We start from the raw sequence: 15,632 nt of genomic DNA on the forward strand, positions 1-15,632 counted from the left end.
TCATTAACATCCCTGTTGTCAGACAGCAAGGCTATCAATGCCAACGCATCTGCTCGCATACAGCGATGGGCTCTCACGCTGGCTGCTTATGACTACTCCATCCGACACCGGTCCGGCACTGAAAATTGCACTGACGCGCTCAGCATGCTTCCACTGGCCACCACTGAGGGGGCAGCGGAGCAAAGTGCTGAGATGGTCATGGCTGTCGATGCCTTTGACAGCGCAGGCTCCCCTATCGCAGCCCTCCAGATCAAAATCTGGACAAACAGAGATCCCCTCCTATCTCTGATTAAGAAATGTGTCCTGACTGGGGATTGGGCGCCCGCACACGGAGCATGCCCTGAGGAGGTCAGACCGTTCCACAGACGGATGGATGAGCTCTCCATCCAAGCTGACTGCCTACTATGGGGCAGACGGGTAGTTCTGCCCCAGAAGGGCAGGGAGGCATTCATCAGGGAACTCCACAGCAAGCACCCAGGCATTGTGATGATGAAGGTCATTGCCCGGTCACACATTTGGTGGCCTGGAATTGATTCAAACTTGGAACACTGTGTTCGCAGGTGCACGACGTGTGCCCAGCTGGGTAATGCCCCCAGGGAGGTCCCGCTCAGCCCGTGGCCCTGGCCCACCAGGCCATGGTCACGCATTCATGTTGACTACGCGGGCCCGTTCATGGGAAAGATGTTCCTTATTGTGGTAGATGCGTACTCGAAATGGATCGAATGCATCATTCTGAATCATGCACGTCATCCACCACCATGGAAAGCCTACGTGCGATCTTTGCAACCCATGGCTTGCTGGACATCCTGGTTAATGATAATGCCCCATGTTTCACAAGTTACGAATTCCGAGAGTTTATGTCGGGCAATGGCATCAAACATGTCAGGACTGCGCCATTCAAGCCGGTCTCCAATGGCCAGGCGGAACATGCGGTCCAAATCATTAAGCAAGGTATGCTCAGGATTCAAGGACCCTTCCTACAATGCCGCCTATTGTGTCTCCTGCTGGCCTATAGATCCCAACCGCACTCGCTCACGGGGGTCCCGCCCGCAGAGTTACTGATGAAACGGACACTCAAAACTCGGTTGTCCCTCATTCACCCAGTCCTGACCGACATAGTTGAGGGCAAGAGCAAGTCACAAAACGAGTACCATGACCATAATTCGAGGGGGAGATGTATAGAAATAAATGATCTTGTATTCGTCCTCAATCACGCCATGGGGCCCAAATGGCTTGAGGGTACTGTAATTGACAAAGAGGGGAATAGGGTCATCGTGGTAAAACTCAACAATGGTCAGATATGCCGTAAGCATCTGGACCAAGTAAAACAACGGTTCAGCATCGACACGAAGGAACCTGAAGAAGACCATGAGATGGAGCTCACAACACCGCCAGTGAATGAGCAACAAGATTAATCAGAAGAATGCACAGTCCCTGTGTTCAGCCCGGACAGGCCGGAATCACCACAGGTGACAGACATGTCAGTGTCCAACAACCAGAGCCCCAACTGCGGCGCTCCACGAGGGAGCGTAGACCACCTGAAAGACTAAACCTATGATCCCAATAAGACTTTGGGGGGTGAGGTGATGTCATGTATGTAACCACAACGTAGCACCACTGTATCACTCAACCTAGATGCACACCTTGACCACAAGGGGTGAACTTGTGGGAGACACTCCTTACCTGATCACACAGGTATAAAAAGGGAGGTCCCATGCAGGGTCATCGTTTTTGGAGTCCTGTAAATAAAGAGTTACGGTCACAGAGTGACCTTGTCCCCAGAATGTGCCTCGTGTGCTTTCATACTGTAGAGTAAGGACTTCACACCTACCTCTTTGACAAAGCTTTTGGTGACCTACTCTAATTTCTACTTATGCAGCTCAGTGTCATTTTTTGTCTCATAATATTCCTGTGAAGCGCCCTGGGACATTTCATTACGTTAAAGGCGCTATATAAATACAAGTTGTTGTTGTATGATTCTATGAAAACCCACAACAGTGAGTGTCCTTGTCCTTCAGTAGATTAAGTGGACCAGATGGATTGTGTGATAGGATGGGTTGAGTTTCAGAGGGTCTGTGAAAAGAGGTGGCAGGATGGGTCAAATGGGGTTGTTTAGAAACATAAAAATTTACTGCGCAGAAGGAGCCATTTCGGCCCATCGTGTCCACACCAGCCGACAAAGAGCTGCACGGTCCTTGATCAGCAGCCCTAAAGGTTACATATAAACCTATGAACAATGACGGATAGGTAAAGAGCACCCAGCCCAACTAGTCCGCCTCACACAACAGCGACACCCCTTATACTGAATCATTCTACACTCCAGCCCAATCGGAGCCATGTGATCTCCTGGGCGAGGCAAAAGCCAAATAAAAACCCAGGCCAATTTAAGGAGGAAAAATTCTGGGAAAATTCCTCTCCGACCCATCCAGGCAATCAAAACTAGTCCAGGAGATCACCCTGGCCGTATTCTATTCCCTGCAGTACTTACCATTATATCTGCGCCGTCCAACAAAAGGTCATCTAGTCTAATCCCAATTACCAGCTCTAGGTCCGTAACCCTGCAGGTTACTGCACTTTAAGTGCGCATCCAACCATCTCTTAAAAGTGGTGAGGGTTTCTGCATCCACCAGTTTAGGGAGGGTAAAGTAATCAAATGATGATCAAAGATGACCGAGAATTAACAACAGGGCTCTCGATCTTCCGACAGCTTCGAACAAGTGTGAGCTGAACTGCATCCCCCAGGGCGAAAACTTTTATTATCGGCACAAGGAGGCGGTGAAAGACGGCACCCTATGTGAACCCGGAAATCGCAACATCTGCATCGAGGGTGTCTGTAAGGTGAGCTCACCCATTGGCCGAGGCACGGGCAAGGACCAGGGGCCAAGGTAGGATGCAGTCTGGTGATTGGTTGTTCCTTCCTCCGCACCCACCCACCCACCCGTTACAATCTACAGCCCAGGAGCGACTGGTCCTGCCTGTGGAGAGAATGTTACAACAGATTCTTACAGGGCTGGACGGGGTAGATGCAGGGAGGATGTTTCCTCTGGCTGGGGAGTCTAGAACCAGGGGTCACAGTCTCAGAATGAGGCTATTTAGGACTGAGATGAGGAGAAACTTCTTCACTCAGAGGGTCGTGAATATTTGGAATTCTCTAACCCAGAGGGCTGTGGAGACTCAGTTGTTGAGTATATTGAAGACACAGATCAATAGATTTTTGGATATTAAGGGAACCAAGGGATAGTGCAGGAAAGTGGAGTTGAGGTAGAAGATCAGCCATGATCTCATTGAATGGTGGAGCAGGCTTGAGGGGCCGAATGGCCCACTCCTGCTCTTAATTCTTATGTTCTTATGAAACACCAACAACTTGTATTTATATAGCACCTTTAACGTAGTGAAACGTCCCCAGGCGCTTCACAGGAGCATTATGAGATAAAATATTTGACGCCGAGCCACATAAGGAGAAATTAGCGCAGGTGACCAAAAGCTTGGTCAAAGAGGGAGGTTTTAAGGAGCGTCTTGAAGGAGGAAAGGGAGGTAGAGAGGTGGAAAGGTTTAGGGAGGGAGTTCCAGAGCTTGGGGCCTAGGCAACAGAAGGCATGGCCACCAGTGGTCGAGCGATTATAATCAGGGATGCTCAGAAGAGCAGAATTAGAGGAGCGTAGACATCTCGGGGGGTTGTGGGGGTGGGGGGGGGGGGGGCGGGCTGGAGGAGATTACAGAGATAGGGAGGAGTGAGGCCGTGGAGGGATTTGAAAATTATGATGAGAATTTTGAAATCGAGGTGTTGCTTAACCAGTAGCCAGTGTAGGTCAGCGAGCACACGGGTGATCACAGGTTAGTGGGACTTGGTGCGAGTTAGGACACGGGTTGCCGAGTTTTGGATCACCTCTAGTTTACATAGGGTAGAATGTGGGAGGCCAGCCAGGAGTGCGTTGGAATAGTCAAGTCTAGAGATGGTTGTAGATTGTAGCTGGTGGGTCTGACTATTTGGAGGCTTTGGACACAACCTATGGGAAACAGTAGTGAGGAAACCCTGGTTATTTCTTGAACCTTCCTCTCTCTCCCCTCGCCACCCCACAACTTTTCTCCCCATCTCTTCTAAGGACATTGGTTCCTTCCGTGGAATCCCACCATTTTCTGACACCTTGCTCGAATGGCCGTTATTGATCATTGAAACCACTTGCTCGTTCGTTCATTCATGCTCAGAGTCACTCACTCACTCACACTCGCTCGCTCGCTCTTTTACTGGAGAGTGATCAGGACTTAGAACCTTTGCTGAGATTAAGCCCTCCCCCTTCCCTAGCCTGCGAGATTACGACGTGTTGCAGCAGCCCCACCACTACACTGGATGAGATAGCTAACCCAGTGTAGGCCAAAGTTTGAACCTGGGATTCTCCGAGTCCGGGTACTGCACTCAAACCTGTGCTGACCAACTGAGCCAGGAGGGGCAGTCGGTTCTTTGTTCATCCTTTGGCTTTTTGTTTCCTTCCACGCCCCATTTAGAAGAAGTCCAGGTCATTGGATCAGATTCACCGCCAATATCAATGTTACTGTGGACAAGTAAACCTTGGGCCCCAGAATGCCAATGGGGGCAGCCTTTGGCCATGGATGGCAGTGAAGCTGAAGTCACTCCACTAAGGACCAGTAGATCGGTGTTTGATGGTATCCCTCAATCAACATAACAAAAACACAGATGATCTGGTCATTATCACATTGCTGTTTGTGGGAACTTGCTTGTGCGCAAATTGGCTGCCACGTTTCAAACTCCGCCTGATGCCAGTGGGCTTCCTTCAGTCAGCCTGTGTCCTGGACATTTCACCCTCCTGCAAGGTGGCCCCAACTTGAAAACTGATCAATGTCCTTGGGTTAAACCCCCCTCCCACTAACAGTGAGCATGTGTTGATCTACAGTCATGGTTTTGGAGGTGGGAATCACACTGTTGTGATGACACAAATACAATGTCGCAATTTGATTAGAAATGGGTTGGCAATTTCATTTCAAATAGAAAGCAGAGGAATTTCACTCATTCATTATCCTCTGAAAGGCTGTGGATATGGAGATTGATAGATTTTTCTTGGGTAAAGTTATCAAGAGATGTGGAGCAAATGGAGTTGAGATACGAATCAACCATGATCTCGCTGAATGGTGGAACAGGCTGGGAGGGGCTGAATGGCCTCCTTCTTTTCCTGTGTTCCCTGTCCTCCACCAGAACTTTGTTCAAGTCTGTTCCTGTCAATCATAGTTAATCATTAATAGTTTGGGTTGGATTGATCAAGATTTCGAGCACTCCAGTAACGTTGGGTTTTTACTTGATTGCAGGCAGTTGGTTGTGACAACACGCTGGAATCATCACAAGCTGAAGATAAATGCCTGGAGTGCGGAGGAGATGGGAGCACTTGTTATGAAGTCAAAGGAACGTTCGGCGTTGTTGACTTGCCGATAGGTGCGTTGCTGTATTCCTTTCTTACTCCTGTCATCAGTTGTTGTGTGGATGGAAATGTTCGAGATTACTGCATCACTCACCATCCACTCCTTCTCTGCAGGTTACAACCAAATCCACATCATTCCCATTGGGGCCACCAGTATTCGCATCCAGGAAGTATTGCCCACACGGAACTTCCTCGGTAAATCCGTCACTTTATTTCTTCATTTGTGATTCTCGTTTCACTGTGTGAGTGGAGTTTCCTGGAGTTTCCAGGAAGGGTAGGACACTGAGAAGTGTAGAGGAACAAAGAGACCTTGGAGTGCAGGTCCACAGATCCCTGAAGGTAGCAGGACAGGTAGATAAGGTGGTTAAGAAGACATATGGAATATATGCCCTTAATAGCCGAGGCATAGAACACAAGAGCAGGGAGGTTATGCTTGAACTGTATGAAACACTAGTTAGGCCACAGCTGGAGTACTGCATGCAGTTCTGGTCACCACATTACAGGAAATATGTGATTGCACTTGAGAGGGTACAGAGGAGGTTTACGAGGATGTTGCATTGACTGGAGAATTTTAGTTATGAGCAAAGATTTGGATAGGCAGGGGTTGTTTTCTTTGGAACAGAGAAGGCTGAGGGGAGAACTTATTGAGGTGTATAAAATTATGAGGGGCCAAGATAGAGTGGATAGGAAGGATCTAATTAAGAACATAAGAAATATGAGCAGGAGTAGGCCATTTGGCCCCTCGAGCCTGCTCCGCCATTTAATAAGATCATGGTTGATCTGATCTTGGGCTCAGCTCCACTTCCCTGCCTGCTCCCCATAATCTTTCACTCCCTTATCATTCAAAAATCAGTATCTCCACCTTAAATGTATTCAATGACCCAGCCTCCACAGCTCTCTGGGGCAGAGAATTCCACAGATTCACGACCCTCTGAGAGAAGAAATTCCTCCTCATCTCAGTTCTAAATGGGCGGCCACTTATTCTTAAATGATGCCCCCTAGTTCTAGATTCCCCCACGAGGGGAAACATCCTCTCTGCATCGACCTTGTCGAACCCCCTTAGTATCTTATGTTTCAATAAGACCAGCTCTCATTTTTCTAAACTCCATGAGTCTAGGCCCAACCTGCTCAATCTTTCTTCATTAGTCAACCCCTTCATCACAGGAATCAACCTAGTGAACCTTCTCTGAACTGCCTCCAATGCAAGTATATCCTTCCTTAAATAAGGAGACTAAAACTGTACGCAGTAGTCCAGGTGTAGCCAATACCCTGTACAGTTGTAGCAGGACTTCTCTGCTTTTATACTCTATCCCCCTTGCAATAAAGACCAACATTCCATTTACCTTCCTGATTACTTGCTGTACCTGCATATTAACTTTTTGTGTTTCATGTACAAGGACCCCCAGATCCCTCTGTACTGCAGCATTTTGTAATCTCTCTCCATTTAAGTAATAATTTGCTTTTTTATTTTTCCTGCCAAAGTGGATAATCTCACATTTTCCCACATTATACACCATCTGCCAAATTTTCGCCCACTCACTTAGCCTGTCTATATCCCTTTGCAGATTCTTTGTGTCCTCCTCACAATTTGCTTTCCCACCCATCTTTGCATCATCAGCAAACTTGGCTCCATTACACTCGGTCCCTTCATCCAAGTCATTAATATAGATTGTAAATAGTTGAGGACCCAGCACTGATCCCTGTGGCACCCCACTAGTCACTGTTTGCCAAACGTAAAATGACCCATTTATCCCGACTCTCTGTTCTCTGTTAGTTAGCCAATCCTCTAACCATGCTAATATATTACCCCCAACCCCGTGAGCTCTTATCTTGTGCAGTAACCTTTTATGTGGCACCTTATCGAATGCCTGCTGGAAATCCAAATACACCACATCCACTGGTTATCCCTTATCCACCCTGTTATCCATCCTCAAAGAACTCCAGCAAATTTGTCAAACATGATTTCCCCTTTATGAAATCATACTGACTGCCTGATTGTATTATGATTTTCCAAATGTCCTGTTACTACTTCCTTAATAATGGACTCCAGCATTTTCCCAACAACAGATGTTAGGCTAACTGGTCTATAGTTACCTGCTTTCTGTCTGCCTTCTTTTTTAAATAGTAACATTACATTTGCAGTTTTCCAATCCGCTGGGACCTCCCCAGAATCCAGGTAATTCTGGTGGATTACAACCAATGCATCCACTATCCCTACAGTCACTATCTCTGCAGCCACTTCTTTTAAGAACCTAGGATGCAAGCGATCTAGTCCAGGGGACTTGTCCACCTTTAGTTCATTATTTTACCGAGTACTTTTTTTTTAGTGATAGAGGGGTCAATAACCAGGGGGCATAGATTTAAAGTAATTGGGGGGAGGTTTAGGGAAAATATAGAAACATAGAAACATAGAAAATAGGTGCAGGAGTAGGCCATTCGGCCCTTCTAGCCTGCACCGCCTTTCAATTAGTTCATGGCTGAACATGCAACCTCAGTACCCCCTTCCCGCTTTCTCGCCATACCCCTTGATCCCCCTAGTAGTAAGGACTTCACCTAACTCCTTTTTGAATATATTTAGTGAATTGGCCTCAACAACTTTCTGTGGTAGAGAATTCCACAGGTTCACCACTCTTTGGGTGAAGAAGTTTCTCCTCATCTCGGTCCTAAATGGCTTACCCCTTATCCTTAAACTGTGACCCCTGGTTCTGGACTTCCCCAACATTGGGAACATTCTTCCTGCATCTAATCTGTCTAAACCCATCAGAATTTTAAACATTTCTATGAGGTCCCCTCTCATTCTTCTGAACTCCAGTGAATACAAGCCCAGTTGATCCAGTCTTTCTTGATAGGTCAGTCCCACCATTCCGGGAATCAGTCTGGTGAACCTTCGCTGCACTCCCTCAATAGCAAGAATGTCCTTCCTCAAGTTAGGAGACCAAAACTGTATACAATACTCCAGGTGTGGCCTCACCAAGGCCCTGTACAACTGTAGCAACACCTCCCTGCCCCTGTACTCAAATCCCCTCGCTATGAAGGCCAACATGCCATTTGCTTTCTTAACCGCCTGCTGTACCTGCATGCCAACCTTCAATGGGGGAAATTTCTTCACCCAGAGGGTGCTGGGGGGTCTGGAACTCACTGCCTGAAAGGGTGGTCGAGGCAGAAACCCTCACCACATTTAAGAATTACTTGGATGTGCACTTGAAGTGCCGTAACCTGCAGGGCTACGGACCTAGAGCTGGAAAGTGGGATTAGGCTGGATAGCTCTTGGTCGGCCGGCGCGGACACTTTGGGCTAAAATCGGTCCCCATGATTGTATGAGTTTCCTGGATTCAGTTGAATCTTGGTTGGTGTCAACACTAATTGAGTCATTAGCGGAACACCAGTATTTGTTTAATGCCTGACACAGTTTACAACAGCTGTACAAATAGCGAAGCTCTCCCACATTCTGCACGTAGCCGAGATTACCGTGGCAGTGTGCGGTTTTTGGAATGTCCTGCTTTACACGGATCGTTTATTTAGAGATTGGTGTTTCTGTTATTTCCTGATTAATGGGGCAAGAAGTCAGAGAGTTCCACGCCATATGTAAACAGTTGGGCAGAATCCAGGATTCCTGTTAGTTTCCTGGTGTTGGAACTGAGAATCTGTTCGATAAGGTTCAGACTCCGTTTCTGCGTGTGTGCATACTGTTAGAGTTGTAGAGCTCCCAGGTACCGCTGGAGTCTCTGTGCACGGGAAAACTTGGCCTACTATTGACTTTCAGTGAAACAACCGCCCTCGCCTGGGCCAAAGTCACTCCCCCCTCCTGGCCCACGTCATTCCCTCCCCCTCACCTTGGCCCATGTCACTCCCCCCCCCCCCCCCGCCCTTCCTGAACTCCTACCACTCCCCCCTCCAGGGCCCATGTCACTCCCCGCCGCCCCCCCACCTCCAGGTCACATCCCTCTCCTGGAGGGGTTGAGGTGGGCTGGGGAAGGGTAGGGTAAGTGACAGCAGTGGCAGTGGTAGCACACTTGCCTCTGAGTCAATAGGTTGTTGGTTCAAGTCCCACTCCAGGAATTTCAACACATCGTCTAGGCTGACATTCCAGTGCAGTGCTGAGGGAGCGCTGCACTGTCAGAGTTACTGTCTTTCAGTTGAGACATTAAACCAAGGCACATCTTTTCTCAGCTGATGTGAATGGTCCCTTGGTACTATTTCGAAGAAGAGCAGGGGAGCTATCCCGGGTGCCCCGGCCAATATCCCACAACCAACATCACTAAATCACACTATACAGTCATTTATTTAATTCCTGTCTGTCAGATATTGCTGTCCGCAAATTAGCGTTCTACATTACAACAGTGACGACAGTTCAAAAGTACTTTATTGGCTGTGAAGCACTTTGGGACATCGTGAAGTTGTGAAAGGCGCTATATAAATGCAAGTCTATATTTTATATCTAAAAACAATATACACACTGGGGGTGTGATTAGGTGATAGCCAATAGTCAGTCTGTTTCCACCATGCCCAGATTACCACCGCCCCATTCTCCCCGAGCCCCCATTCCCCCCCCCCAACCCGAGTCTCCAGCCCCTCCCCCCCCTCCGAGCCCCCATCCCCCCCCCCCCGAGCTCCCATTCCGCCCCGTGCTCCCATTTCCCCCCTAAGCCCCCATTCCCCCCCCCCGAGTCTCCATCCCCTCCCCCCCCCGAGCCCCTATTCCCCCCCCCGAGCTCCCATTCCGCCCTGTGCTCCCATTCCCCCCCTGAGCCCCCATTCCCCCCCCTGAGCCCCCATCCCCTCCCCCGAGCCCCCATCCCCTCCCCCGAGCTCCCATTCCCCCCCGAGCCCCCATTCCCCCCCGAACCCCCATTCCTCCCCCCGAGCCCCCATTCCCCCCCCCCCCGAGCCCCCATCCCCCCCCGAGCTCCCATTCCCCTCCCCGAGCCCCCATTCCCCCCCCGAGCTCCCATCCCCCCCCAAGCCCACATTCCCCACCCCCGAGCTCCCATTCCGCCCCGTGCTCCCATTCCCCCCCCCCGAGCCCCCATTCCCCCATCCCCCCCCCCGAGCTCCCATTCCCCCCCCCCGAGCCCCCATTCCCCCCGTCCCGAGCCCCCATTCCCCCCTCCCCCGAGCTCCTATTCCGCCCCGTGCTCCCATTCCCCCCACCGAGCCCTCATTCCCCTCCCCCGTGCCCCCATCCTCACCCCCCACCATGGCCCATTGACACAGCGCTCCATTCCTTTATTGTTACCACCAATGTATTGTTTTAGTATAACCATTATTTTTTGGACTATTTGCAGCAATCAAGAATGTGAGAGGTGAGTATTACCTGAATGGTCACTGGACCATCGACTTCAGCCGGGCCCTGTACATCGCCAACACCGTCATTCACTACGAGAGGGGATCGGAGAGAGACCTGGCCCCAGAGGTCATTCATGGTCGAGGCCCGACCTCTGAACCCTTGATACTGGAGGTCAGTGTCAATATAAAAAGTATGTAACTAGCAGTACGCTAGATGCAGAATCTATATGGATTAGGTTAAAAGATCACCAAATAGTGGGAGGGAATTGGAGGAAGGAGTATGCAGGCAAGTCTATGAGGTGAGCAGCGGGCATAGAATAAGAATCCTGGAAGATTTCAACGACTCCCAAATAGTTCTGGTCACCACATAACAGGAAAGATGTGATTGCACTAGAGAGGGTACGAAAATGTTGCCTGGACTGGAGAATTTTAACTATGAGGAAAGATTGGAGAGGCTGGGTTTTTTTTCTTTGGAACAGAGGAGGCTGAGAGGAGACCTTATTGAGATGTATAAAATTATGAGGGGCCTGGATAAAGTGAATAGGAAAGACCTGTTTCCCTTAGTAGAGGGGTCAACAACCAGGCAGCATAGATTGAAAATAATTGGTAGGAGGTTTAGAGAGGAGTTGAGGGGTGGTGGGGGTCTGGCACTCACTGCCTGAAAGGGTGGTAGAGGCAGAAACCCTCACCATATTTAAAAAGTACTTGGATGTGCACTTGAAGTGCCGTAACCCACAGGGCTACGGACCTAGAGCTGGAAAGTGGGATTAGGCTGGATAGCTCTTGGTCGGCCAGCGCGGACACGATGGGCTGAAATGGCCTCCTTCCGTGCTGTAAATTTCTATGACTCTGTGATTCTGTGATTCTGATATAAACTGCCAAAAGGAGCAACAGATATTGAGTTTATTCAGTGTAAACAGGACCCCTTTCTCATTCAGTGTGTAAGAAGTCCAACAAGAAAAGAATCACGCTGGATCTTGGAAAGGGTAATGAACCAGAGCAGATAGGAGAAGTAAGAGTAGGAGAGTATCTTGGCAGTAGCGATCACAACATAGTAAGGTTAGGATTGAGAGTGACAGAAGCAGGATAAAGACCAAGGCTACATATTTGAACAGAGAAAATTATGAGCATATTAGGGTGGAACTAAAGAAGGTAAACTGGGAGAAATCTTCAAAAACAAAGAGACAGAAAAGAAGTGCTGTAATGTATGCACTGTGTGTCTGCTCACAGGATTGTAGAGTTGTTAATGGTGTCCACCGGTACGCTCGTGGCCTTCTGCGAGAGGTGGGCGCCGGAGGGACTGGAGTGCATCATCACCCCCAGCAACCAAATTTTGATATGACCGTAGTTGTTCAAAAGTTTTATTTGTTAATTTGTCGCTATTAGTGCCCCTTTAATAAGAGGGAATTTGATTTATAGTTTTCACAAAATAGTTGTAGAGCTGTTGCATTGTGAGTGGCTTAGCCAGTCATGTGATGGTCACAAGACTCAATAAAATCCCAGCCAGTTGGATTTGGGGGATCCACGATGAGACAGGTGGTTGAGAGCCTGGTGGATGAACTGGTAATGTATCGTGTGATTGTTAAACCTTTGCTAATAAACCAACTATTTCTTAATAGCAATGTGTTGCTATGAATTCTTAAGCAAAGAACCCATGAAGCAAATACATTACAAGTGGGAAATCTTTAAAAGAGAGTTCAGGAGAAATGTATTACACTAAAAGCCAAAAACAAGCTAATTATGTGGCAGCTTTGATGAATAAAGAACCAATATGAAAATTCTCTCCTACTACTTGGTAATTACAAGATAGTTACTAATACCCAATAGGAAAGCAAAGAGACATTTCTTTACTCCGAGTGATTAGAATGTGGGACTCGCTACATTCGAATGTGGTTGAGGCAAATAACTCGGATGCTTTCAAAAGAAAACTAGACGAGTACAGGGGATTTGTAGGATCCGCCGCGAGATCCTACTAAACCCCTGGAAGGACAGTCACATCAACATTAGTGTCCTCATTCAGGCCAACATCCCCAGCATTGAAGCACTGACCACACTTGATCAGCTCCACTGGGCAGGCCACATAGTTCGCATGCCAGACACGAGACTCCCAAAGCAAACGCTCTACTCGGAACTCCTTCACAGCAGACGAGCCAAAGGTGGGCAGCAGAAACGTTACAAGGACACCTTCAAAGCCTCCCTGACAAAGTGTAACATCCCCACTGACACCTGGGAGTCCCTGGCCAAAGACCACTCTAAGTGGAGGAAGTGCATCCGGGAGCACTGAGCACTTCGAGTCTCATCGCCGAGACCATGCAGAAACCAAGCACAGGCAACGGAAAGAGCGTGCGGCAAACCAGTTCTACCCACCCCTTCCATTAATGACTATCTGTCCCACCTGTGACAGAGACTGTGGCTCTCGTATTGGACTGTTCAGCCACCAAAGAACTCACTTCATGAGTGGAACTAAGTCTTCCTCGATTCTGAGGGACTGCCTATGATGATGATGAGACGAGTACATGAGAGAAGAGGGAATAGAAAGATCTGGTGAAAGGTTGAGTTGAGGCAGATGGGACAGGCGGAGACTCGTGTGGTGTATAAACACCAGCACAGACCAGTTGGGCCGAATGGTCTGTTTCTGGTTGAGTATATGCCACTGCTCAGCTTCTGGTCATCAACAGCCTGGGTCCTATTGAAACCTAAGATTCTGAGGGAACTGGACAGGGTAGATGCAGAGAGGATGTTTCCCCTCCAGAGAGGATGGGTGGCATCGTTTCAGAATAAGGGGTTGCCCATTTAAAACGGAGATAAGGAGGAATTTCTTTTCTCAGAGGGTTGTAAATCTATGGAATTCTCTGCCCCAGACAGCTGTGGAAGCTGGGTCATTGAATATATTTAAGACGGCGATAGACAGATTTTTGAGCGATAAGCGAGTAAAGGGCTATGGGGAGCGGGCAGGAAAGTGGAGTTCAGTTCATGATCAGATCAGCCATGATCTTGTTGAATGGTGGAGCAGGCTCGAGGGGCCGAATGACCTACTCCTGCTCCTATTTCTTATGTTCTTATGTCCTGTGTCTGATCAAAGGAGCGGCGAGGGCTTGCAGAGCGACGTGATCGGGGCCCAGAAGAGGCCTGAGTTCAGGGCCCAGGGGCAGCACAGGCCAGCCTACACTGCGATATGTGTGCGCACTAGGTCTGTGCAGCAGAGCTGATCTCCAGTCGTCTTGGATAATCTTTGCCACTGGACCAAGACCTAGCTCTCTCGAGCCCGTGTGGTGGCTGGTGTGCAATGACCACCACACATTAAAAAAATCAACGCACAGGCATCTTCCAGCTTTCAAAATGTACTTCGGGATCTGGAATATTAGGTCCTTCATTGAAACATCACTTTTTGGCGTGGAAGCAAGTTATCCTCGGTACGAGAGAGGTAGGGGGGTGGGGGGCGGTCATTGTAACTTGACCCTGCCCAGGGTGGAAACATTGACTGACCAAATCGGATTGGCCGCCCGGTTTACCCTGCCCCGTCTCCCTCCGTGCCCTTGGGTACCCTGCGATGGCCTCCTGCTTCCTGGCCATTTTGGTCGGGATTGGGAAGTGGATAGTTAATGAGGCCCAGGAATTAAAGTCGCTCACTAGGCCGCACTCCTGCCCTGGAGTTAAAATCACAGTCCCTCTCGGGCTACCAGTGCCCGCAGCCTGGACTGCCCCCTCTCCACATAGGGGCCTTGAAGGGTCTGTGTCGACAGGGTGGGACTGTTGGGGACATGGGAGCCTGACCTGATGTTCTGACATGGGCACAGTCAGGTCAGGATCCCAAGAACAGCGGGGATTGAAGGAGGAAGTATTCATCTACAGTATGTTTTCGTGCACGGAAAACATCGGACTTGACATGAAATAAACTGTGTGTTTGCAGATCATTAGCCAGGAGTCTAATCGAGGAGTTGACTATGAATATTACCTGTCCCGGTACAGGAGACAACCACAAGGTTACTTCTGGAGTACTGGGTCTTGGAGTTTGTGCAGCAAGGAGTGTGGGAGTGGTGAGTAACTCCAGGTTTTCAAATCTCTTGTTTTTCTTCTTGTGAAAGTGTCTTCATTAAATTTAACTCTTTATTTTCTAAAATCAAAGAGCAGTAACTTGCATTTTTCTCGCGCCTTTAATGCAGTAAAACATCCCAAGACTGGAGTATTATCATACAAAATCTGACACCAAGCGCGAGATAATGGGCCAAAAATTGCGGTCGGAGACTTCTGACCACAATAAAAATATCAATGTACCTGGTGGTCCCGGTGGAACGAAGACTTCTGCTCCAAGGCCTGATGTGCAGCCCAGCGTAGGGGGCCCACGTATCCCAGGAGCATCGGTGCAGCCTGTGATCACATGGGCTGGAGCAACCAATGAAAATGGACAATCCCCATTCACAGCAATAGTGCGTTCCGTTTGTACGGAGATACCCCGCCAAAACACAAACTTTTTCAATAAATAAGAAAAACACTTCACATATTTAAAACTAATTCAAATGGGAATTCAATTAAATGTTTTAGGCAAACATTTATTTTTTTGATTTTTTTTTTTATATGTTTTATTAGGGGTAAAAAATAAACTTACCTTATTGCACAGGGTTTTTAATATAAAAATTATTGATAACATTTTATTTCTCTATCTTTTAAAACTCTTACACTAGTAAACGCAGGCCGTGTGTCTGCTTTTACCAGACGTAGAGTTTGGAGGACATTAGCTGGACAGGAGTTGGGCAAATAGCCCAAATCTCTGCCCGCGAAGGCCCTTCTCCCGGGGCTGCATGTGACCTGTTAAAAGAAATATTGACAGATCACAAGTACCAGGTTTAGACACATTCGGAGTGCGTGCCTGAACCCGGAACTTATGGGGTGTCTATAGGTGCATGCGCACATCGTACA

General features: G+C 48.5%; 1 protein-coding gene across 3 annotated transcripts in view; it reads left to right on the forward strand.

Annotated features, from left to right (window-relative positions):
- The window catches only part of paplna (papilin a, proteoglycan-like sulfated glycoprotein), a 279,507-nt gene that overhangs the window by 172,359 nt on the left and 91,516 nt on the right, over positions 1 to 15,632 (forward strand). For all 3 annotated transcript variants that reach the window (XM_070878697.1, XM_070878699.1, XM_070878698.1), the window contains exons 5-9: positions 2,708 to 2,838; positions 5,320 to 5,443; positions 5,544 to 5,624; positions 10,715 to 10,887; positions 14,626 to 14,752. In XM_070878697.1, the coding sequence (XP_070734798.1) occupies positions 2,708 to 2,838; positions 5,320 to 5,443; positions 5,544 to 5,624; positions 10,715 to 10,887; positions 14,626 to 14,752 (636 nt within the window). The remainder of the gene's footprint in view (positions 1 to 2,707; positions 2,839 to 5,319; positions 5,444 to 5,543; positions 5,625 to 10,714; positions 10,888 to 14,625; positions 14,753 to 15,632) is intronic.

The sequence above is a fragment of the Pristiophorus japonicus genome, chromosome 4 (genome assembly GCF_044704955.1).
Source record: "Pristiophorus japonicus isolate sPriJap1 chromosome 4, sPriJap1.hap1, whole genome shotgun sequence".
NCBI classification, from domain to species: Eukaryota; Metazoa; Chordata; class Chondrichthyes; family Pristiophoridae; genus Pristiophorus; species Pristiophorus japonicus.